The sequence below is a fragment of the Artibeus jamaicensis genome, unplaced genomic scaffold (assembly GCF_021234435.1).
Source record: "Artibeus jamaicensis isolate MK-2021 breed Jamaican fruit bat unplaced genomic scaffold, CSHL_Jam_final contig_354, whole genome shotgun sequence".
Lineage (NCBI taxonomy): Eukaryota > Metazoa > Chordata > Mammalia > Chiroptera > Phyllostomidae > Artibeus > Artibeus jamaicensis.
In genome coordinates this window covers 4,441,689-4,468,633 of record NW_026521803.1, presented here as the reverse complement: position 1 = coordinate 4,468,633, position 26,945 = coordinate 4,441,689, and the positions used below count along the sequence as shown (strand labels likewise).

General features: G+C 34.2%; 1 protein-coding gene across 1 annotated transcript in view; it reads left to right on the top strand.

Annotated features, from left to right (window-relative positions):
• The window catches only part of SMCHD1 (structural maintenance of chromosomes flexible hinge domain containing 1), a 152,596-nt gene that overhangs the window by 64,325 nt on the left and 61,326 nt on the right, over positions 1-26,945 (top strand). Inside the window, exons 21-29 of the mRNA XM_053664170.1 lie at positions 994-1,090; positions 3,957-4,029; positions 6,096-6,235; positions 6,860-6,994; positions 8,849-9,076; positions 16,992-17,140; positions 18,072-18,160; positions 19,221-19,339; positions 22,625-22,792. Of these exons, the coding sequence (XP_053520145.1) occupies positions 994-1,090; positions 3,957-4,029; positions 6,096-6,235; positions 6,860-6,994; positions 8,849-9,076; positions 16,992-17,140; positions 18,072-18,160; positions 19,221-19,339; positions 22,625-22,792 (1,198 nt within the window). The remainder of the gene's footprint in view (positions 1-993; positions 1,091-3,956; positions 4,030-6,095; positions 6,236-6,859; positions 6,995-8,848; positions 9,077-16,991; positions 17,141-18,071; positions 18,161-19,220; positions 19,340-22,624; positions 22,793-26,945) is intronic.

The window sequence follows — 26,945 nt, the reverse complement described above, 5'->3', positions numbered from 1 at the left end:
TTTCTTCCTCCCTTCCCCTCTCTCTAAAAATAAATAAATAAAATAAAGAAGAGAAGAGAAAAAAGCAGTATTTGTTGTCATATTTCTGAAGTTTTATGAGATAGTGAAAACAGCTGTGTGCCTTTAATGTGCCATTTCCCCCCAGGAGTCTTTTTTATTTTGTATCCTGTTTTACATCTTCCTTCCTTCCCCCAAAAGCACATTGTTTAATCTTCAAAATTCATTCAGAAATACTAGTAAATACTTAAATTTCATTCTTCAGAAAAATTAGGCTTTTTCTTTTTTTAATTTTAAATTTTTTTGTTCAGTTACAGTTGTCCCGCCTTTTTCCCCAAATTAGGGGCTTTTTCTTTATCACACTATACTTTTTCTTTTTTCCTCACCTTACCCCTTGACAGAGTAAAAGGTTTACACTGTAAGGATCTCCACATATTCAAAAATGATTTAGAAATCAGATTGCCCATAGCAGTAAATTAGGTATCTCAGTGTATATTCTTACAAGATTACATCCTTACAAGGCTGTACTTCATTTTTGGACACCATCTATATTTGGCATTCAGTTTAATAGGTGGCAAAAATCCTCTAAAATCCCATTCAGTGAAAGATCGGCAAGTATCTATGGCAAAGTCTGAAGAAATGCTTAAACCTGGCCTATTTGGATTTTTCTCCAGGACTGTATGCATGGTTAGCATTTGCTTATTTCCTACTTTGTATCTTTACTATTTCAATGTATGAAGACTTGCATTTTATAGTACATATATCATTTGCAGTGTTTGGCTTATTGGTATCACTTACTAATACTTGTTAGATCATCTTTCTGTGGAAAAGAAATTCATATGAATTTGCTTTTCTGTTCAGTTATTTCTTCCTATTTTTAAAAATACTAGTTTTAAAAAACAAACATACTAATGGTATATGAGAAAACAAATCACTTTTACAGCTTATTTGTAGGTAATAGAGGGGAAGTTACAGACTAATTTATTTTTTTTCCAGTGGTTTATCTTTACAATATGAAGAACTAACCAAGGGACCAAATTGTGTAATTCGAGGTGTTACAGCTAAGGGCCTTGTAAACTCTTGTCAAGGCAAGGTAAGCGTTATACATAAATGTTACAGTACGTGGTTATTATGTACTAAAAATTAAATTGTAAATTTAAAATTGAATAACCAGTTTTTGTAACAAGGTGACTGTGATATTGGATTTTTAGGAATTAATGAGGATCATGTTACCCGACTTACCATTTACATCTCTAAGAAAGATCATGTTTGCTACTGTTAATTAAATATTTTCAACTGTATTATCTTTATTTCAGTCTTTTCACATTCAAAGCCATTTTTCAATAGTTATCCAGTACTATATAATTTCTTTTTAAAAGAGTTTTTTGAATTACAGTTTACTTTTAATATTATTTTGTATTGGTTTCAGGTATACAGCATAATGATTAGGCAATCACAGACTTTATGAAGTGTTCACCCAGTGTTTCTAGTACCCACTTTTCTCTTTCCATCCTTTTTGTATTCTTAGAAACAAATACATGAAAAATTTTAGCTCATTTGTGTAAACATATTGGGTTAGGGAAAGTAAAACCATAAACTCCAATCAGGTAATTTTTTAATTAGGTATGTAAAGCAGCTAATAGATTTATATGACTAAAGGAAACACTGTGGATAATAACTTAAGTAATCTTACTTTTTTTCACTGTATCATCACCTTCAATATATTTAAATTTTTTCCTCTCAAAATGATGTTTAAAATAGAATATGTGAATTTAAGTACTGTTTACTCTGTTTCAGTGTATAATCAAATCAAAGATAAAGTTTTGTGTATCTTTTTGAATCCATATTTCCTTGAACTAAGAACTTGAATTCGTGGGAAGTTTGATGATTGTGAGATAAACTTACCAAAAACATTTCTAGATTATAAAAAACTTTTTATTTTGGAATAACATTATGTTTATAGAAGTTAGAAACATAGTACACAGAGTTCACATATACTCTTTACCCAGCTTCCTTTATGAACGTCTTATGTAACCATCCTATATTTATCCACACTAAGAAATGAACATTGATACACTACTCTTAACAATACCATGGACTATATTTACATGTTTTCAGTTTGTTTCACTAGTGTGTTTTTTCCCCTGTTCCTGGATCTAACCCAGAATACTATGTTGTATTTGGAGATTTTTAGATTGTTTCTTTCACATGACTATTTTCTTATATTTTTTATCATGTCCATCCTGATTTTGGTGATCATTCATGGTTATGCCTTATAAATCTGAAGAACCTATTGTCTGTAAAGAAGCAATGTCAGGGCGCCGCCATTTCCCTGCTCTGACGCCACCTCCACATACAGCGTCATAACCCAGCGACTCTGAGTGGCCCGGCCCAGGTGAACCACCTAAGGCACTGCTCCTCCGCACCCAGCTGTGAGAAGCGGCAGAGGGGGTCGCCATTTCCCCGCTTTGGCCACGCCCCCACATACAGCGTCACAACCCAGCGACCTGGGAATCCAAGGCGCCGCTTCTCACACTTAAAGGGCCCGAACAGACCAAGAATGGCGCAGGAGGATCTCAGAGCCCCAGAGCCAATAAATCTAAGCGATGAAGAAATAGCAAAACTCACAGACGCACAGTTTAAAACACTGGTCATCAGGATCCTCACAGAACTGGTTGATTATACGGACAAATTAGACAAATATATGAAGGCGAAACTAATTGAAATGAATGGAATTGCACAGGACACCAATAGCAATGAAAAGGAAACTGGGACTCAAATCAATGGAGTGGACCAGAAGAAAGCAAATAATGGCCAAACAGAAAAGAGTCAAGAAGCAAGAATTCAAAGAAATGAGGAGAGTCTTAGGAACCTCCAGGACATCTTTAAACGCTCCAACATCCGAATTATAGGGGTACCAGAAGGGGGAAAGGCACAGCCACCAGTGGAAAACTTATTTGAACAAATAATAAAGGAGAATTTCCCCAATATGGCAAAGGAAATAGACTTCCAGGAAATCCAGGAAGCTCAGAGAGTACCAAAGAAGTTGGACCCAAGAAGGAACACACCAAGGCACATCGTAATTACATTAGCCAAGATTAAAATGAAGGAGAGAATCCTAGAAGCAGCAAGAGCTAAGGAGACAGTCACCTACAAAGGAGTCCCCATCAGACTGTCAGCGGATTTCTCAAAAGAGACCTTACAGGCAAGAAGGGGCTGGAAAGAGGTATTCCAAGTCATGAAATCTAAAGACCTACAACCAAGATTGCTCTATCCAGCAAAACTTTCATTTAAAATGGAAGGACAGATAAGGTGCTTCTCAGATAAGATCAAATTCAAGGAGTTCATCATCACCAAGCCCTTATTATATGAAACATTAAAGGGACTTATCTAAGAAAAAGAAGTTAAAGAAACATGAACAGTGAAAGGACAACAAACTCACAGTTATTAACAACCACACCTAAAACGAAAGCAAACTAAAAGGACAGCTAGATCAGGAGTGGAAACATAGAAATGAAGATCTCAAGGAGGGTTAGCAACAGGGGAGTGGGAGGAGGAGAAGGGGGGGAGAAGGTACAGAAAATAAGTAGCATAGACAGTAGATAGAAAATAGATGGGGGGGCAAGAATAGCATGGGAAATATAGAATCTAAAGGACTTGAGACACATGGTCATAAACTAAAGGGGGGGTGATGGTGGGGATGGGGGGTAGGGTGGAGGGGAATAAAGGGGGAATAGAACAACTGTAACAGCATAATCAATAAAAAAAAACTATAAAAAAAAAGAAGCAATGTCAATATTTTTACCTCCATTCCTTACATACATGTATATAATTCAGTCATTACAAAATTGCTAAGTAGATTTCTTTAATGGTATGAAAATAAAAAGCAAAATAAATCAAATTGAGGTGATAAAATACTTAAATATTTACATAATACTTGGATTTGATTATTTCTACAGAATTTTAATCTGAAGGTTGTTCTTCCGGGTTTAAAAGAAGACTCACAGATTTTGAAAATTAGATTACTACCAGGTAATACTTTAAGAAATATACCTAATACTTACCTTTTAAATAAAACTCTTATAATAATGTATGATATGAATATAAAGGTAAGATATTATGGTGTAAGTTTTGAAAATACATATGAATGTATAACATAGCACTGACCGAAATGACCAATTAAGAAACAGGAAAACACGAGGAAAACATTAGTGAAGTTATAAAAATAACCTTGGGAGAAAAAAGTGAATATTGAAAATGTATTTGGGAACTATTTTCAGGGCTATACTTATTAGGCTTATATTAGGACTAGATCAGTCCTTTACCGTTTTTGATTTCATATTTGATATTATCAGAAGAAAATTATTTCATATTTTAAGAAAGTTTCTCATCTATTTATGTTGTTAATTTGATAATGACATCAATTTGAAAATGAAGTTACATTAAAGTTACACTGGGTAGCAAATGTTGGCTACTTGGAGAGGCAGTCTATTTTAGAGCTTCAGAGAGTATATTCTAGACTCAGCCCTTTTGCATTTGAATCAAAGCTAACATTAATGAGCTAGGTAAATTTGTTCTATGTGTCCGTTTCTTCCTGTGTAAAATAAGAATATTTATTTTCAGAGTTGTGAGGATTAAATGAATTAACATAGGCAACCCTCACTTTGCACAGTTCTGTGGTAACTGAACAGAGGACAAAGTTCCAGTGTGCATGAATTATTAACACAGTACTGCTCAAAGTGAGAACTGCATGAGCTTGTAAAATGCCTAGAACAGTGCTTGGGATATAAGTTTTAGCTCTGATGTTAACAATACTATGATTACATCTTTATCCATATATGACCTTTTGTACCAGTTTTAAGTGAAAAGAAACTTACTAGCTATTTTTTTCAAAAATTCCCTTCAAGCATGGATTGATAAGGTGTAAAAATTGGTATATTAGTATAATAAAGTATGATAAAAATCATCACATATTAATAAACATTTATAATGCTATTATTTTAGAAGTTGGTAAGAAATATGTATTGGAGTAGTGAAGTTCTTAGTAACCAAATGGTTTTGACATTTTTTTGGAATTTGAGAGGGAAAGGGATAAAGTAGGAAGTAGCACTGTATAGTGATTAGTGATCAACAGGTTTCAAATTTTAAACCAGAACTTAAACTTGAGTCTGCTGCTCACTAGCCATTTGACAAGATACTTAATCTCTCTGGGTCTCAGTTTACTCATCTATAAATTGGGGACAATAATATTAACTTCTTTATTAAGATCATTGCAAGGGTTATATGAGAATAGTACTTAATTAAAATTCAACATATTGCCTGGCATATAGTAAAAAGTATTAACTAATAATATTATAAAGTAAAATAAGTATTTCTAGTAACTGTAACTAGAAACTAGTTACAGAAACTAAGTAGTTATAGAAACTAGAAACTAGAAAATAAGTATTTTCTAGTAACTTTGTAAACATGCATTACCAGCATTAAACAAAGTTGAATTTTAAAATATTAGTGTTTATAAAGCACAGCAAGTCATCTTGTTGCAGAAGTGTGAACCCTCTTCTTTTAATCTTAGAGGAAGCTTGTGTTGTAATTTGCTTATGATAGCAAAGTAGTGGGCAATCTAACAAATTGTCTGATTATATCGTTACATGAACTGAGCCTTTGAACATTATTATACAAAACAGACATCTAGTTACATGTCCCTGAGAAATTAGTCATTGTATAAAGTTCAAGTTAGTAAATAAAAAAGTAGTTTAATAAACTTTTACTTTTCTTCTTGAATCCTTTTTTTCCTGGATCTTCTAAAGAATTTACATAAACAGGTGATTTCTGGCATGAGTTATCACTGTGTCGTAGCTTGTTGCATAAAACTAAGTCTAGACATCAAACATTTTTATATAATCAGGACAACCCTGGTCATATATAGAATCTATGCATTTGGGGGGTAAAAATAATAAAACATGGATATTCCTTAGTTTTTTCTCAGCATTATTTATAAAATATTAAAACTCAAAATACTGAAAATTGTTTCTTTTGCCATTTCAATATTTCAGTTTTACAAACTTGAATCTGTATTTCATTATTTGATTTCCTTTTAGGTCCCCCTCATCGATTGAAAGTAAAACCTGATTCTGAAATTTTAGTTATAGAGAATGGAACAGCTTTCCCATTTCAGGTAGAAGTTTTGGATGAATCAGACAACATAACAGCACAACCAAAATTGGTTGTTCATTGTAAGGTAAGCTACTGTAAGATAAAAAATATGTAGATTTTATTTTGAGTCCCATTGTAGTAAATGAAAATGACTATCTTTCAGGTGCTTTATAGTAAGCCTTCTATATTATCTAGGTCTTTAACAATTATTCCATGGAGAAATTTGTGGGATATCTCATTGCCAATAGTTTTCAGGATCCCTAAGCCAGTAAAGATGCCAGCTATGCCAAGTTTCATAAAGAAGTTATGAACTAAAGATTTCTCTCTTCAAACCTCATTTCAGATGAAGTATTTAATTTATGAATAGAATGATGGAAATGTCCTTCAGGATTGGGGATGGATGGATAAATGAAGATGACTAAAACCACAAAAAGGAAAGGAAAACTCAAATAGCTTATAAAGTAGAAAAGAAAGTATAGTTGTCGAGGAAGTTAGATTTTCTTCTAAAACAGATAAATTTTACTTAAAAGTATAGAAAATTAACTCTTCATTCAGAAATTTGCTAGAGGATTAGTGAATTCTACTTAGAATTTTCTAACTTATAGCCAGAAACAGCTGTAGTGAAGTACTTGAAAATTTAAATAACCATTATTTAATAATAATCAGTTACATTAATGAAGGCTTACTTTATTTTTTATGCTTCTAATAGTTTTCAGGTGCTCCTAACCTTCCACTCTACACTGTGGATTGTAGTAGTTCTGGAACCAGTATTTTATCAGGATCTGCAATTCAAGTTCAAAATATCAAAAAAGACCAGACGCTGAAAGCTAAAATTGAAATACCTGTAAGTTGTTATTGTTATTCATTGGAATTATATTGAGTCTTCATACAAATATTCTTTAAGAAGTTTATAAATTCTGTAAAGTTGGTTGACTCTTAAAAGGGAGGTATTTGCATTTCTTTTAGCCAAAGGGGAAAAGAGGATGCATGATACTTTATATCTGAAACATTGATTTACACATTCCTAAAATTGATTTGCTCTTATGTAAAAATTTGACATTTATGGGTCAGTTTCTTTTATAGTTTATAGTTATTTCTTAGATAGTTTGGTAAATATTTCCACTTAAACTACCACTGAAGAACTATAAACATTTAATTTGTATGTGTAATTTAAAAAATAAACTGATTATTATTTAGTATTCTCATAGAGATTTATATGTTAATGTGCCAGTAGGATACTTTTTATTGGGTATACATAATAGCTGAAGGTGAAGCCAGCGGGATATAAACAATTGATCTCCTAAGGTTTCTGAATGAATAACAACTACTTAAGTAAAATACTTAAATGTTAAATGTGATTTCTTTATAATTGATAGTAGATGGTGGATAACCTAATTCCATTTGACTGATATATTTTTACTTAATTATACATCACATAACATCTTGAGCCTCAAAAGGGTAAAAGACAACTTTTATCGTTTGTAATTAGAATGAGATGACTTTATTCTAATTATTTTTTTCAAACTGGTTGTTTTTGATAATCTTCAGATAATTTGTTATGCATTTTCCCATTTCAATAATACAGCCAAAATATTTTGAGAACACTATTGTGCAAAAGGTCAGAAAGAAAAGATTTGGATTTAGGGAGGAATCTGGGCTTTGAAGCAAGAATAACAAATTATTAGGTATTATGTAAATAATACAGGGCAGCAACAGAGAGAAGACCTGAGAATCCAGGTCCATTAGGACAAAGACCAAAGTGTATCATTTAATATGCAGTTAGAAAATGGTATCCAAGGGTATTGACTCTTGAGTTTGAGTCAGGTAAATAGTATATGTACATGGTGGAAGGTGGATTATTTATCTGATATTCATTGAAGTAAGAATTTTGAATATGTCATTCATGTGGATGGACTTTGATAGAAATGACTGTAACTGATGAGGAAAGAGGCATGAGTTAAGGAAGAGTGTAGGGGTGTTTTAGGTTTAGGCTTATTTTGAATTTTATTTTGTGGAACACACTATTCCTAGATTATGAAATAATGATATAATATTTAGTTTCGTGTGCCTAAAATCAATTTATACTGCTTAACCCAGTTCAGCCATACTGATCTGTGGAATACAGATGTGCCCATAATAAATTATAAATATGCCAACTCAGTCTTCAAGATGTTTAGAGTCCTTATCTAGCTATAAGCAAACTTGTCCACTTAACCTCAATGTATAATGAATTGAAAAAGCATTAGCGTAACCTTAGTATCATTAAATAATGTACTTTACAGCAGTTATTTGACCCTGATTTTATGGAAAGTTTTGGGTATTTTATACCTTGTTCTTATTAATGAATGTTAGTCACCACATTCGTGTCACGTGATAAAATTTTACAAGTTTAGGGAATTTTTAAGTAAATTTACAAATAAAAGGGAGGGATTCCTTTTAAGTCCAAACATGCCAATGTCTTGGTCTTAAAGTGGTCACTATCTTTATAACTTAATGTTATAAAACATGGAATTATTAATAGTGTAGTACACTATTAATTATAAAACCTATGAATGTTTATAGTATGTAAGATGATCTTCCATAATATTAGAATAAATTTTTCACCAGTATAATAAAACATTTGCTATTAAAGCCAAAAACTGTATTTTCAAAAAGTACAGATGTCACTCAATATATATTGGTTTCTCTCTCTTCCTAGAGTTGTAAAGATGTGGCACCTGTGGAGAAAACTATTAAGTTGCTTCCCAGTAGCCATGTTGCAAGATTGCAGATATTCAGTGTGGAAGGACAAAAGGCAATCCAGATTAAACATCAGGACGAGGTTAATTGGATAGCAGGCGATGTTATGCATAATCTCATTTTTCAAATGTATGATGAAGGAGAAAGAGAAATCCATGTAACTTCAGCTTTAGCAGAGAAAATTAAAGTAAGTATCTCAAACAAATTAGTTATTTTTAAGGATTTTGTTTATCTTATGCTTAGAAAACTCTGAACAAGAAGTTTCATAGGGAGCCTCTAAGAAGAACTCAGAGAAATAATACTTTCATCACAGGGAAATAATACTATTATTTAAAATTCCAGGCTAAATAATAATTTTTTACTAGTACTGGATTGAAACATGAATGATTCATGTATGACAAAGGATTTTGACACTTAAACCAAATTCCAGTCTTTGGCATGTTGTTTAGTTGTCACTGCGTGACCACCTATATTTCTGTATCCACAATCAAGGTCACCATCTTACCAAAGCATTCTATGTATAGCTATTATGAAAGTAGTAAATAAAAGGGTTGGTAAAGGTAAAAAATGAAGCAGTGTTATTAATGGTAGAGTCCCAATTTGGCCATTTGAAATTGGTGTGCCACATGCTAAAAATGTGGTCCTTAGAAAACAGTTCGGTTGGTCCTCAGTAGGTTTAGGTGGTTCTCGCTGATCTGCTGTCATTTGAATGCGTAATTGGTACCTCGATAGGGTAACTCTATATGTTGAAACCCCTCGCAGAACAGAAAACTAAATCAAAATGATTAGATTGTTTTCACATAAAGTACATTGCTCTAACATTCTTGATTAAAAGAATAGTGGAAAATTTATGCTTGCTTCTTTAAAAGTACAGTCAATTCAGCTATAATGAAACACGTAAATTCCTAAAAATCATTGTACTTACTATGTAAAGTGGTGCAATAAAAATCAGGGCTTTTGGGGAAAATGGGAATTATAATATTCAAACCTCATCAGTCACCCATTTAAAAATAAAGATAGGAAATTAATAAAACAGTACCCAAAACAGTAGCAATAATCTTTTAATTGATTAAGTAAGAAGTCCATGAACACCATAAAAATATGTCAGCTTGCTTTTGGAAGTGGGTGGAGGATGTGTTACAACTTGTGAACTACCCTGAGGTGGTAGAAATGCCACTAGATGTGAACATGTGGCTCAGTACACATAAATAGCTAGCTGTTAGGTGTTTGAGGTGGATTATTTTGTATGTTCCTACATGACTTGTTCACCTGAGTACAGTTTTCTGTGTTCAACTATTGTAAAGTAAAATTTATTTTATACTCAAAATTTTCCCTGTTATTTTAATTTCATTAAAACCAATTTGCATTTTCAAACCAATTATTATAGCAGAACAAACTATACTTTCCTCCTTGAAATTCATAGAGAAAAACTCCTCAAATTTTGTGTGAGAAATTTAATTTTCTAAAACTCCAGGATTCTTTAGGCAGAGATAAACATCCCCCCCACCCCAGCCCAATCTCTGGAAAGCCTACATCTGTGGACCCTTACGTTGTGGATTCCAATTGACTAAAAATTTGGACACTTGCTATTTGTGAGACAGGGAATACAACTTACTTTTTTGTACTGTCACATCCTATAGTCATCTTGAGTCTCCAAATGTAGGATCTGATATTTTAAAAGAATCGTTTAACCGGATCTTATTTTTAAAATCTTATTTGGAATAACTCTTGCTACAATCAGTTTATGTTTTCCCTCATTAGTAAGGAAAGGGAGGATGGGGAGATAAATAATCCTGAAAGGGGGACACAGATCGTTTTCATCTGTTGTATATTAGCAGAATCGAAATTGAGTGGTTTAAAAATAGTGCCAGGAACCTGGCTTCTAAACTGGTTCTGCATCCTATTTCTTCTTCTTTTTTCTTTTTCTTACTCTATTGTTTATACTGTTACAGATGACCCTTCCTCCTTACCCCCTTTCTTACTGAAGTTAAGAAACATTGACTGGAGAGCCACTTCCTGTATATAACTTTCTTTTTGCCATTCTCTGAGCTTGTGGCCTGCTTTTGACGCATTTTGCCTCCAATCTAGTAGTTATGTGCTTCTTGAGTTCCAAAGGTTTTAAAACATTCACCTCTTTGTTGTTAGTTTAAAAATATTAAATACTATATTATTAAATGAAACATATAGTCTTTAAAGAGGTTTTGTAGTTTTTAGAGAACTCTCTAATATTTAGGAAAATAAATCCAAAACTGAACAAAGAATGTATTGAAGGGATAGCACCATTTTTATGTAACTCTCGCTTTTTTCTATTGTTTAAAAAAAGTACAATAAAGAATAAATAAGAGTGAAAGATGGTTTAAAAAAATAAAAAGGTGACTAAGAACATTAGAATGGTATAAACTGGGATGAAAATATTAGAAAATCAACGATTAAAGAATGACAGTGGTCAAAGGCTGAAAGCAGAGAGGAAGTTTAACTAAAAAATCAGAAATAGCAAGGACTGGAGGTTTCAAAGTAGGATATATTAGGATAATCAATTTTAAAATATGGATCCAGTAACAAATTAAAATATGGAATACAAAAAATACAAAATTCAACTAGAGCAAAAAGCATTTAAGAATGGGTTAAGGGGAGACCCAAGATAGTGAAAGAATAAGTGGAAGCTACACTAACCCCTCCTCACAGGACCAAACTGGAATTACATCTAAATTATAAAAAAAGTACCCTGAATAACCAGCTGAGCACTAGCTAGAGAGAAGCCTTACAACCAAGGACTTACATCACTAGAACAAGACTGGTAAAATGTGGTGAGGCATGAGAGGGCTGGCTGAGCTTCTGTGGGCAGGAGCTGAAGTTCCAGTGGCCTGGTGGGGTTCCCCCTGAGAAGTGTGGGGTCTGAATTCCCAGCCTAGAGCACCAGAACCTGGAAAGGAACCCAAATAACATCAGGCTGTGAAAATCAGTGGGGTTTTTGTCCACCAGAGAGAAATATGGCAAGAGACACAGAGCTGCTTTAAGGGCCAACACACAAAATACCATTTGTAGCCATTTACCCTGAGTTCCTGCAGAGGAAAGGCAGAGCAGTCAGAGCCACATGAGGAAATTGCCTCATGAGGCAGAGCCACATGAGGGTTGGTGGCTCTGAAGACAGAGCTGAAGGGTCAGCCACCAGGATCCTTGTGTTCAGTTATTCCTCATACTGTAGAAGCCATCTTTCTCTGGCAGACCACGCTCCTCTTTTTGGCATCAGCCTGGGAAAAAGCAAGAGTCCCACCCTGTGGAGCTTAAACTCAGCTACTGAGGAGTACAGCTGGAGGCACTTTTATGAATAAGACCAACAGAAAGCCTGCAGATCGGGGACGGGGGGGGGGGGATTTCTGGAACCTTTAGGACTTTAGCCCACAGGCCCTGTGCTGATAAAAGCTGGCCTACCTCTGGAGCTTGGTTCTTTCTGCACACAGCCAGGCCTACAACAAGGAGTCACAAGCTGTGGATCACTGATAGCTTGAAACAGGTTGCCCAGGGCCAGTGGCAGCCAGCATCTGGCATAGGTTTGCTCTATAGTCTTTGCAGAACTACCTAATACGTAGGAACAAACACAAAGAAGCAGCCAAAATGGGAAGACAAAGAAACAGGCCCCAAATGAAACAACAAGAGAATTCTCCAGAACAACAAGGTGAAATGGAGGCAAGCAATTTATTAGATACGGAGTTCCAAGTAATGATTATAAGGATGCTCAACAATGTGAAAAAAAGACATACAAACCATAAAAAAGGACAAGTCAGAAATAATGCAGTATATGAAATAATACACTGGAAGGTGTCAACAGGTTAGATAAAGCAGAGGATCAAATCAGTAATTTGGAAAACAAGGTAAAAAAAAAAAAAAAACCAGCCAAGCAGAGCAAAAAGAAAAAGAATTTTCTAAAAGAGGGGAGTTTAAGGGATCTTCGGGACGTCATGAAGTGTGATATCATTCACAAGGGGATATCAGAAGGAGAAGAGAGTGAGCAAGGGATGGAGAACCTATTTGAAGAGATGATTACTGAAAACTTTCTAACCTGGTGAAAGAAAAAGACAAACATGTCCATCAAGTGCTGAGTCTCAAATAAGATGGACGGAAATAGGCCAACACCAGAATACATGGCAGAACTTAAAGACAAAGAAAGAATCTTAAAAGCAGCAAGAGAAAAGCAGTTACAGTGTTGCTAATTCATTTTGGAAGTCATGATGGGTGCTGAAACCAATGGGTACAGAACAATGAAGCATTTTCTCTTGCAGGATGGTATTGTGGCTCATATAAGTTCTAGCAAATGCAATAAGTCCCGAGCAAACACCAAGTGCTGGAACATTTTTTTCTCATCAGAACTTGATGAATACAGGGATTGACAAGTTCTGTGGCCAACAAGTACCGAGGTATGACTGTAGTTATCTACAAGGGATCTCTCATAAGACTGTCACTTGATTTCTCAACAAAAACATTTCAGGCCAGAAGGGATTGACATGAAATATTCAAGGTGATAAAAAGCAAGGACCTACAGCCAAGGCTACTTAACCCAGCAAGGCTATCATTTAAAATTGAAGGAGCAATAGCCCTGGCTGGTGTAGCTCAGTGGATTGAATCCTGGCCTGTTAATCAAAGGGTGATTTGAACCAACATTCAGAAAAGTAGTAACACTTCTCTTTCTGAAACTATTCCAAAAAATTCAAGAGGATGGAAGACCTTCAAGCTCATTTTATGAGGCCAACATTATCCTAATTCCAAAACCAGATAAAGAGACTACAAAGAAAGAAAATTATAGGCCAATATTCCTGATGAACATAGATGTTACAATCATCAGGAAAATATTAGCAAACCAAATATAGGAATACATCAGAAGATATTATACACTTTGATCAATTGGGATTTGATTCTGGAAATGCAAGGGTGGTATAACATTCACAAATCAATAAATATGATAAACAACAAATAAAATGAATAAAAACCACACGAACACATCAGTAGATGCAGAAAAGGCATTTAATAAAATCCAGCACCCATATATAAAAAAAAACTCTCAGCAAAGTGGGAACATATCTAAACATAATAAAGGCCATATATGATAAAACCACTATCAGCATCATATTCAATGGGCAAAAACTACAAGTGTTGCCCTTAACATCAGGAACAAGACAGATGTCTGCTTTTACCTCTTATTCAACATAGTACTGGAAAATCTACCCACAGCAATCAGACAAGAAGAAATGGCATCCAAATTAGAAAGGAAGAAAACTATCATTATTTGCAGAGGACATGGTACTGTACATAGAGTACCTTAAAGATTCCACCAAGAAACTACTAGTACTGATAAATGAAATAGGTAGCAGGATACAAAATTAGTATCCAGAAATCAGTTGCATTTTTACATGCCTATAATGAACTATCAGAAAGGGAAATTAAGAAAGCAATCCCATTCACAATTGCCTCAAAAAGAATACCTAGGAAAAAACTTTAACCAAGGATCTAAAAGACCTATACTCAGAAAATTATAAGAAATTGAAGAAAGAAATTTAAGGAGATACAAATAAGTAGAAGCACATACTGTGTTTATGACAGGAAGAATTAACATCACTCAGGTATCCATGGTCCCCAATGCAATCTGTAGATTCAGTGCATTTTATATCAAGATACCGTGTTGTGCCCTGGCTGGCGTAGCTCAGTGGATTGAGCGCGGGCCTGCGAACCATGCGATCGCGGTTTGATTCCCAGTCAGGGCACATGCCTGGGTTGCAGGCCAGTTCCCAGTGGGGGACACATGAGAGGCAACCATACATTGATGTTTCTCTCCTTCTCTTTCTCTTTTAAAAAAAAAAAAAAAAAGATACCGTGTTGTATTTTACAGAACAGGAACAAATATTTCAAAGATTTCTGTGGAACCAAGAAGACCCACAGTGATCTTGAGAAAGAAGAACAAAGGTGGAGGAATCACCCTACCTAATATCAAACCAAAATATAAGGTCATAGTAACAGAAAGAGCAGGGTATTTGCATAAAAACTGTTGCGTCTTACATAGATCATTGGAACAAAGTAGCCTAGAAATAAACCCATGCCTGTATAGTCAATATGTGATGAGGAAGTAAATACATACAGGGGGCTAAAACAGTATATTCAATAAACTGGTTTGGGAAAATTGGACAGATACATGCAGAAGAATGAAACTACACCACCTTCTTATGCCACGCACAAGTATAAATTCAAAACAGATTAAAGACTTAATTGTTAGACTCAAAACCATAAAAATCCTAGAATAAAACATGGGAATAAAATCTCAGACATTAATCATAGCATTACTTTTTCCGATGTATCTCCTCAGACAAGGTAAATAAAAAAAATAAATGGAACATCAAACTAAAAAGTTTTTGCACAGCAAAAGAAAGAAAATAAAAAGACAACCCAATGAATGGGAGAACATATTCAACAATGATTTATATGACAAGGGGTTAAGATCCAAAATTTATAAAACTCAACACCAAAATGCCCAAACAATCCAATTAATAAATGGGCAAAGGACCTGAATAGACACTTTTCCAAAGTGGACACACAGATGGCCAATACACATATGAGAAGGTGCTCAGCATTACTAGTCAGAAATGCAAATTAAGCCATAATGAGATGTTCACTTCACATCTGTCAGAATGCCTGTCATCAATAAATCAACAAATAGTGCTGGGGAGAATGTGGAGAAAGGGGAACACCTTTGCACTGTTGGTGGGAATGCAGACTGGTGCAGCCACTGTGGAAAGAAGTATAGAGTTACCTTAAAAGATAAAAAGTGGAACTCCCTTATAACCCAGTGATTCCACTTCTGAGAATATTTCTAGGGGAAAAAAGGACCTGGAACAGTGGTTTGCAAAAATATAAGTACCCTTAATGTTCATTGCAGCATTATTTAGACTGGCCAAGATTTGGCAACAGCCCAGGTGTCTGTTATTATATGAATAGACAAAACAAGTGAGGTACATTTGCACCATGGAATACTACTTGGCCTTAAAAAAAAGAAAAGAATGTTACCCTTTGCAACATCATGGATTCACCTGCAGAATATTACTACTAAGTAAAATAAGCTGATCAGAGAAAAATACCATATGATTTCACTCATATATGGAATCTAATCAACAAACTGAACCAGTGAAGTAGAGACCAGCTCATAGATAGAGAGCAGGCTGACAGGATCAAGAGATCCCCTTGATCAAGGGGAGGGATCAAGCAAAGAAGAGAAAAGACTCATGGACATGGACAACAAGGTGGTGATTGACAGAGGGTGGGTATCAGTGGAGGTGAAAGAGGGTATAATTGGTAATTGAGAAATATGCACTAAAAATTGAGCTAAAAAATGCTTGAAATAAACTCTTAAAAAATGGATTAAAGCCAAAATGTATTGTAGTTAGTGGTAATTACTTCAGTGGATATAATTTCTGTTTTCTCATCTTGGTGAATAAAAGGTCCACCCAAAATCTCATTCAAAGCCTGTATTAACAAGGTTCTTTTAAAAAATATGAAATTACTGCTCAGATTCAGTCATGTCATTTGATCTGCCTTTGTATATATTATTTTAAACTATAATTACCACAGTGATAATCTTGTTGCAAAACTCTAAAGAATTAACTTAAGAATTTTTATTTTATTGCATTGAAAGATATGGCAACATTAATAGCTAAGATGAAGAAAATACTTTTTTAAAAAATTTTTTGTTTATTTATCTTTTAGAGGGGAAGGGAAGGAAAGAGGGAGAGAAATATCAATGTATGGTTGCCTTTCGTGCATCCCCTGCTGGGAACTGGCCTGCAATCCAGGCATGTGCCCTGACCGGGAATCCAACCGCTGTTGTTTGGTTCGCAGGCCCATGCTCAGTCCACTGAGCTACATCAGCCAGGGCAGAAGATACATTTTGATCATAGTATTATGTGACCCACCATCATTCTGGTCATAAAGGGGCTTTCTTTTTCCTCATAGGGAAGGAGAATGGGTTATAAATTAACTTTAAGACTTCATTCAGGAAGATAAGTGTTAGTAGAATGGTATTGGACTAAGTGTTTTATTCTTAAGTTTCATTTTTCTCTTAGGTTAATTGGACTCCTGAGATTAACAAAGAACACTTGCTACAAGGACTGCTTCCTGATGTACAAGTACCAACATCTGTAAAAGATATGCGCTATTGCCAGGTTTCATTTCAGGATGATCATGTGTCTTTGGAAAGTGCATTTACAGTAAGGTCTGTGTGCAGATTAAATGTGGAAGTATTTCAAAATTCAGCATATGACAACAAACATACTTTCTCAAATGCATGTATGTAGAAATTGTTTTTATATGTAGAAAGTATCACAATTGCTGTGAAATATGATAGGTTGTCTTTGGAATAAAGTTTCACTGGAGAGATGATTACTTCTTAATATCACTATATATAACCCTTTGTTTAATTTGGCCTCTAGTATCTATAAGAACTGGAACTTTCATTAAAGGAAAGTCGTCCTAGTGCAAGCAACTGTGAAAACACCTGCAAAAATGACAGACATGAAACATAAAAAATATACAGTGTAATCAGTCAGTGTGTTATTCACAAGGAAAACTTCTTTCATTAATTAGTGATGATTTTCAAAGCTAAGTCCAGCCAGACCCAATATATAGAACTGATAGAAAAGGGCAAAGCAAGTAAGTATACTAAAAAACTCATCTCTTAGCCTGGCCAGTCAATTCCTTGGCCACCTTTTTTCAGTACCCACTTGACTTTTAATTCCTCTACCCATTTTTATGCTATTTCCAACACTTAAAATAGCAAAAATTTTGTAAATTGAGGTAAAATTTTTAGATATACTACTTTCTCACCATAGCCAGATCTCTGGGTGAGTTATTCTTACTGTCTTTTCTTTCATTGCTCTCATTATAATTTCTTTTTAATCCAGCATAGATACTATGATTTAATACTTACATAATTTTTTGACAGTATTCTCTACTATCTTTGCAAGCTTTTTTCTCTATTTATTCTTGTGTTAAGTGATGTTCTGTAAATATATAAATTGTATTTAAGTTTTAGAAACTGAATGATATACATCTTTAGCATAGCAAAACTACTTTAAATCTTTTTTTTTTTTTTTTTTGCAACTAATGGTATGACTGTGACCTTTTAAATTGGGAACCAATTTCAGGCCCCTGCCTGATGAACCTAAACATCTAAAGTGCGAGTTAAGAGGAGGAAAAACAGTACAGATGGGCCAAGAACTTCAAGGGGAAATAGGTTAGTATGTCTTGCTTTTTTTCTTTAAAATACTTATATAATATGTGGTCATGGTTATGTTTTGATGTATATAATTTGAAAGGAAAGCTTTGAGTTTATATACAATTATTGGTTTAAAATCCATTGTCAAAAAATTGAAGTATTTTCACTATTTTTGCTGACGTAACTGTGAAATCAGTTTGGCAAAAATAGTTTCTTGGAAAAATGTTGGTTTTTGCTGGAAGTTATAATAGCTAATATTAAAAGTGTAAAGTAAATCTATCAGTGGTACATATGTCTCCTGTATTTTTCATATATCTAGAACAGTGATTTTCAACCTTATCACGACACACAAACTAATCACTAAGATTTTGCGGCTCACCAAAAAAATACACATTTTGCCAGTCCCACATAAGAATAGGAATAGTTTTTACTGATTTACAAAAAAATACTAATAGTAATTACCCATCATTTTTGCTCCAAAGTCACTAAAAAAAAAAACAGATGCCTGTACTTGTATGTAAGAATTTCTGGTACCAAGAATTGAACAATCAGATGAACCTTATTATGTGATGTGACCAGTAGGATGCAACTCTAATATGACCTTTATATTTATGGTTCAAAACAGGGCATTCACCCTGGATGGCTACTGTTGTGTTGGCTGTTGTCAATGTTTTTATTTGACAATCTAAGAGAAAAGAGGTCAGGGGCCCTGACTAAATAGCCAGGTATTGACACGTTTTAAAAATTCTCTTGGCATACCAGTGTGTTGAAGCACATTTGTTGAAAATCACTGATCTAGAATATTACTAAATTATTTTTTTTTTCAGATTTTTATGGTAAAAATCTGGTTAACATCAGCATTATTTTAAACATATAAATACAAATGTACTGGTGTATATTCTTGATATTTTTGTACCAGTTATAAGAAAAGTCAATGTAATGAATTTTTCAAAAATACAAAAGAGAACAGCTAGAGTGAGTTTCTAAGCATAATTTAACTGAAGCATAAAAATGTATTTATAGGTAATTTGTATATTTTATTAAAAGATGACAATTTAAAATTAAACATTTCTTTTAGTTGTAATAGTTACAGATCAGTATGGAAATCAGATTCAAGCATTTTCACCAAGTTCTTTATCTTCCTTGGGAATTGCTGGTAATGGACTTGATAACTCACAGTTGAAAACTACCTTTCAGGTATGGCTGCTTTTCGTAATAGTTGTCTTATGCCATTCATTTCTATATATAACACAATTTGGGGAAAGCTAAAATAACTAAAGAAGTTTTATTTTAATCTTTCTAATGAAAAATCATAAAAAAGCATTACAGAAACTTGTTATGATTAAAAATTTTGATCATATGCAAAAAATAGTGTAATCCCCATGTTCCCATCACTCAGCTTCAATTGTCATTACTTCCCTCTATATCATATCATGTTTAAGCATATTCCATATTCATAAATGCTTTGATATGCATATACAGGCAGTTTGTCATGCAGTTATTTAAATAAAATTTCTTAGTGCTCATAGCCTTCATTGTAATTGTGAAAGTTTATAACTGTGTAGATATTGAGATTAGTTTGAAAAATAAGAATTTTGGTGCAATTATTTTAGTTTAAAACAAGCAGACAAATAGATATATTCTATTTGGAGAGATCAAAGACAGTTTTTGGGCAGTGATGATGGGAGTTCGCTCTTCAAGAAATTTGCCAGGCCAAAGTAGGTGAAAGAGGAGGAACTCTTAGGCCAAAATAAAGCTAAAATCATGTAGAGCATTTAATCCTTTTATAAAACTCTTTTTCCAGCCTGTGAACCAAAGGGTCATCGGTTTATTTCCAGTCAAGGCACATGTCTGCATTGCAGGCCAGGTCCCTAGTAGGGGGCATGTGAGAGGCAACCACACATTGATGTTTCCCTCCTCTTTCTCCCTCCCTTCTCCTCTAAAAGTAAATAAATAAAAATCTTTTAAAAAATAAACTAGCTTTCTATTAAAAAATAAAAATAAAACTCTTCCTTTTAGAGCCTCCATTATAGTTTTTACCTGACAGAATAATCACAAGAATAGCTTCCTTGTTGCCTTCCTAACTTAGTTTCTATTTCCACTAATCTGTTGTGCTATTATTTTTAAGTCTTCAGAACACCACTTTCACCAAATCTTAGCATTGCTGAAGAACTTTTAATAATGTTTTGTTCACTGTACAAAGACAAGGTCTGCTCTTTGATATTCAGGTTGTTCAATTATCCAGCTTTTCCATGTGTATAAATGAAATAAGATACTGTGCTCCTACTTTTATGAATGAACCACCTGTTTCCTACCACTTTACACACAGACTTCCATATTCTTTCACTAACTGGTTCTAAATTGTAATCTATTTTTCTGCATTTTTAGTTGTATTAGACACCCATCAGCATATAAACATGCTATATCTCTCATCTTAAAAAACACCCCCACCCCCACCCTGGCTGGTGTGGCTCAGTGGATTGAATGCCAGCTTGCAAACCAAAGGGTCACTGGTTCAATTCCCAGTCAGGGCACATGCCTGGGTTGCAGGCCAGGTCCCTTAGTAGGGGCCACATGAGAGGCAACCACACATTGAAATATCTCTCCCTCTCTTTGTCCTTCCCTTCCCCTCTCTCTAAAAATAAATAAAATCTTTAAAAAAAAAACACTCAACCCCCCCAAAAAAACACCCACCCCGAAACTTTCTTTGGCTCTGAATCCCTGTCAGTCTACTACCCTATTTCTCTTTTTTTATAGTATAACTCCTTGGAAGGGTTGTATGTATTGCCTGTTTTCACATTCCCAGGCAGGCCCCACTCAGCACGTTTTTTCTGCCCTATTCTACTTGATCAAATTCATTGTGTGTTTTCAGTTTTCGTCTTATGTCATCTATCAGACCTATCAGCATTTCTCTTTATAAAGTTAGACTCTATCACTTTAGTATAGCCTACAATACTTAGTAGTATTTAACGACAGCATTATCTCACATCTTTCTCTTCCCATAGTTCAATATTCACTAGCCAAGTAGACTTTCTTCCTGTGTCATTTTACACCTAATATACTGTATTGACTCACTTTGAGACAGCATAGTCTACCCCCAGTCTCTGAAAAGATAAAAGAGCTTTTTATTTTTTTAAATAAAAAGTAGTTTTCATGTCATCGTTTCTTAAAATCATTCTTATTTCTCCATCTACATAAAATTACGACTATTCTGAAGTACATTCCTTTGATAATTTCAACATTAGACCTTAGAGAGTGCCTTTAAGAATTTTATGTTTAATTCTATCTGTACTTATGTATAATTTGTAAAGGTGTATACAGATTTCACTTTTAAGATTTGAATTAAAATCAGAATAACTTCCAACATGACAAAGAAATTACTTCTTCAAAAGGGCTTTTGGTGCTTCACTATTGAATGTGAAATTCTATGTTAACTTTACATATTTTTGAACTTTCAATATGTTTTACTAATAAATATTTAATTGTTTTTCAAATATTGAAAAATTCCCACTGTCTGCACTCATTGGGGTTTAGAGAGATTAATGTTGATTATTTTGAAATGTCTTCTTACAGAAAATATTCTACAAACAGTTGTTTCTAAACAGAAAACATAAAATTTTAATATTGATTTTTTAAATCTGTTGAATTTGTCCTTAGTGGAAATTTAAGATGATGAAATCATTGAAGGTCAGTATTAAAATGCAGATATTACAGTGCTTATGCCAGTATGGAATTCATTTATATTCAGTCACATCCAAAAATTACAACCTTGTTTTATTAATTCCCATTAATATGTGTTGAGTATTCTAAGTACCAGAGATTCAGCAGTTTCAAATCAAAGTCCCTGCCTTATTAGAGATTGCCTTGTAGTGTGGAGAGCATGCAATAGGTGAAATGTGAGTGACAAGAAAAACAAAGCATGGTAAGGGCATAGAGTGCCATTATATAGAGTAGTCAGTGAAAACCCCTCTGAATAAGATATGCTGTATGCAGAAACCGAAAGAAAAGCTGTGTAGATATCTGGTAAAGAACGTTACAAGGGACTGAAAAGAGCAAGTGCAAAAGGGTATTGAGCAAGCATTTTCTTTGCTATGTGGAAACAGAAAGGAAACAGTTAATAAGAATCTATACATATGACCCATGGACATGAACTAAAGGTGGGAATGCGGGTGGGAGGGGTTTGTACAAGGTGGAGGGAAATAAATGGGGCAGAAATGGAACTACTAGTAGGATAGTCAATAAAATACATATTTTTTTTAAAAAGGAGACAGTTAAGTACAGATACGAGGGAAATTAGAAACAGTAAGGTAAAAGGACATAGATTTTTTTACATCTCTTCCTTACAAATAAATTCAGTTTCTCTGGTGAAGGAGATAGAATTCATGGTATGCCAATATTGATGTATGTGCAAGTTATTTGCTGTTGTTTTACCCAGAAACACATCTCCCTATCTTTTCTCAATGTACTTGTTTTCCTTACTAGGAAAATTCACAGAGTATAAGTGTAAGAGGCATCAGATTTATGCCAGGTCCTCCTGGAAATAAGGATCTTTGTTTTACTTGGCGTGAGTTTTCTGACTTTATTCGAGTGCAGCTAATTTCTGGGCCACCAGCTAAACTTCTCCTTGTAGACTGGCCAGAAGTAAAGGAGGTAAGTAACCTTTCTACTTGATAGAAAGAATATAACCTGGCTTATTTTTTTCAGCTTGTAAGTGGATCAAAATAGATACATTTTGTTTTTGAAGTAACAACAAATAACAGTAACAATAATAAAAGGACAAAGTAATGATTCTTTTTTAAAAATTTTAATCATTTTTATTAATGTTCTAATACTGTTGACTCCATTTTACCACCACCACTTTCCCCTGTCCCAGCCACCCCCACCTTCCATTCTCAGTCCTACCCTGCCCCTTTATCTTTGTCCATGGGTCCTTTGTACATGTTCTTTGACAACCCTTTCCCATCTTTCCCCCATTATTTCCCTTGCCCCTCCCCTCTGCTTACTGTCAGTTTTTAATTTCAATACCTCTGGTTATATTTTGCTTGCTTGTTTGTTTTATTGATTAGGTTCCACTTATAGGTGAGATCATATTTGTCTTTCATCGCCTGGCTTCCTTCACTTAACATAATGCTTTCCAGTTCCATCCATGCTGTCAAAGGGTAGGAGCTCCTTTTTTTTCTGCTGCGTAGTATTTCATTGTGTAAATGTACCACAGTTTATCCACCCATTTACTGATAGGCACCTAGGCTGCTTCCAGCTCTTGGCTATTGTAAATTGTGCTGCTATGAACATTGGGATGCATAGGTTCTTTTGAATTGGTGTTTCAGGGTTCTTAAGCTAAAATACAGCAGTGGAATTGCCAGGTCAAAAGGCAGCTTCATTTTTAGTTTTTTGAGGAAATTCCATACCATTTTACACAGTGGCTGCACCAGTCTGCATTCCCACCAGCAGTGCACTAGGGTTCCCTTTTCTCCATATCCTAACACTTGTTTGTTGATTTATGATGGTCATTCTGGCTTGTGTGCAGTGATATCTCATTGTGGTTTTAATTTGCATCTTTCTGATGGCTAGTGATGCTGAGCATCTTTTCGTGTGTCTCTGGGCCCTCTGTATGTCCTCCTTGGAGAAGTGTCTGTTCAGGTCCTTTGCCCATTTTTTAATTGGGTTGTTTGTCTTCCTGGAGTGGAGTTGTGTGAGTTCTATTTTGGAGATCAAACCCTTGTCTGAGGTTATCATTGGCAAATATATTTCCCATACCATTGGTTCCCTTTTCATTTTGCTAATGTTTTCTTTAGCCACGCAGAAGCTTTTTTATATTGATGAAGTCCCATTTGTTCTTTTCTTTATGTTCCTTGCTCTAGGTGACATACCAGTGAAAATATTGCTGTGTGGAATATCTGAGATTTCCCTGCCTATGTTTTCCTCTGGGACTTTTATGGTATCATGGCTTATATTTAAGTATTTTATCCATCTTGAATTTATTTTGGTGTATGGTATAAGTTGGTGGTCCATTTTCATTTCTTTGCATTGGCTGTCCAGCTCTCCCAGCACCATTTATTGAAGAGGCTATTTTTACTTCATTTTATGCTCCACCCCCTTTGTTGAATATTAATTGACCATAGATACTTTGATTTATTTCTGAGCTTTCTAATCTGTTCCATTGATCTGTGTTTGTTCTTCTGCCAGTATAAGATTGTTTGATTACAGTGACCTTATAATATAGTTTGATGTCAGACATGGTGATCCCTCCTACTTTGTTCCTCTTTCTCAAAATTGCTGCAGCTATTTGAGGTTATTTATGGTTCCATATAAATTTTTGAAATGTTTGTTCCATATCTGTGAAATATGTCATTGGTATTTTGATAGGGATTGGGTTGAATCTATTAATTGCTTTGGGTAGTATGGACATTTTGACAATGTTAATTCTTCCAGTCCATGAACATGGTATATGCTTCTATTTATTTGTGTTTTCCTTAATTTCCTTCTTCAGTGTTGTGTAGTTTTCTGAGTAAAGAACTTTACTTCCTTGGTTGGATTTAGTCCTAGGTACTTTTCTTTTATTGTTACAGCAAATGTGATTTTTTTCCCCTGATTTCTGTTTCTGATACTTCATTGTTGGTGTACAAGAATGCCTTTGATTTCTCAATATTTGCTTTGTATTTCACTGTTTGCTGAATTTACTTATTAGGTTGGGTAGTTCTTTGGTGGAGTCTATAGGGTTTTCTGTGCACATTATCATGTCATCTTCAATGACAATTTTATTTCCTCCTTTCCAATTTGGATGCCTTTTATTTCTTCTTTTTGCCTGATTGCTGTGGGTAGGACTTCCAATACTATTTGAATAGAAGTGGTCGAAGTGGATATCCTTGTCTTGTTCTTGATCTTAGTTGAAAAGCTTTTAGTTTTTGCCTGTTGAGTATGATGTTGGCTGTAGGTCTCTCATATATGGCCTTTATTATGTTGAGGGATGCTCTCTGTACTCCCACTTTGCTGAGTGTTTTTATCATAAATGGGTGCTGTACCTTATCAAATGCTTTTTCTGCATCTATTGTATGAACATATGATTTTTATTCCTATTGTTTATGTGATATATTATGATTATTGGTTTGCTAATATTGTACCATCCTTTCATCCCTGGGATGAATCCCACTTGATCATGGTGTATGATCTTTTTAATGCTGGATGTGGTTTGCCAATATTTTGTTGAGGATTTTAATATCTATGTTCATCAGTGATATTGGCCTGTAGTTTTCTTTCTTTGTTGTGTCTTTGTCTGGTTTGAGATTAGGATGATCCTGGCTTCATAAAAAGAGTTTGGGAGTCTTCGTCCTCTTGGATATTTTGAAAGTCTCTGAAGGATACAGGTTAGCTCTTCCTTAACTGTTCTGTAAAATTTTCCTGTGAAACCATCCAGTCCAGGGCTTTTGTGCTGAGAATTTTTTATTACTGCTTCAATTTCATCACCTGTTATTGGTCTTTCAGGCTTTCTGCTTCTTCATTCAGTTCTGGGAGATTACATTTTACCAGAAATGTGTCCATTTTACTTATGTTTTCAAATTTTTTGGCATATAGTTCTTCTTAGTAATTTCTTACAATCCTTTGTATTTCTGTGGTATCAGTTGTAATCTCTCCACTTTCATTTCTGATTGTGTTTATTTGGGTCTTCTCTCTTTTTTTTCTTGATGAGCTTGCTTAAAGGCTTGTTGATTTTGTTTATCTTTTCAAAGAACCAGCTCCTGGATTTATTGATCCTTAGAATTGTTCCTTTAGTCTCTGTATGATTCAGTTCTGCTCTTGGTTATTTCCTTCCTTCTGCTTGCTCTGGGCTGTCTTTCTTGTTACTCTAATTGTAGATATAGGGTTAAGTTGTTTATTTTAAATGTTTATATCCTTTTATGTTAGCCTGTATTGCTGTGAACTTCTCAAGACTACCTAAATTAATATGTTTCTTAATACTTCAGTATTTAATTCATCACTGAGTCCTTGTTTGTTAAAAAATAATGTAATAATTCAAATTCTGAATGTTATAGATATTTTCAAACATGCATAAAAGTCAAAGTAGTAAAAAGAAACTACATTTAAAACAGTAACTGATTTTTGCCCATTGTTTTTTCGTTGTTCTATCTTAGTGACTTAAAAATGTTTTTTTGCCAGAGTTTTAAAACACATACCAGATACCAAGTCATTATACCCATAAAAACTTAAATATGCCTTCCTGTGCAAGTAGTTAAGTCTTAAATACTAATTCTGCAAATCTGTTACTTTTGTTGAATTTTTACTAAAACTTTAGAATTTTAATTTTTATATGTTTAGATTCTGCCATTTACTTACAGTATAGCAGGGCACCTATTGGTATGATAGCTTACATTTTTTTCTAAAGGAAAATAAACACTTATGACTGTGGTACTAGATGAAACTATGCTACTGAAGGAGCAGATCATCTAGGAAAGGTTTACATACCTGTCTCTCGTTTCAGATTATTCTTTTTGATTTGTGAGTTAAAAACAACAACAGATAAACTAGTATATGACAGGTTTCTTGCTTGACAGTGTTTCCTTTGATATATCCAATATTAATAGGTCAGGAGGCAAATTCCCAGAATTATGCAGGCCTTACATAAAGTAGGGGGAAAGCAAGAAGTGTTTTGAACAAATAAGACAATATTTAACTAAGGGCTAGTCCTATTTAACTAAGGTCTAAGAAAGTATATTATTGCTTCATGTAGAATGGCAGAGGTCTGAAAATTTATAGAGGAGCTAACCTATAAATAACCAATGCTAAATCCAGGAACCTAATGTAAGCT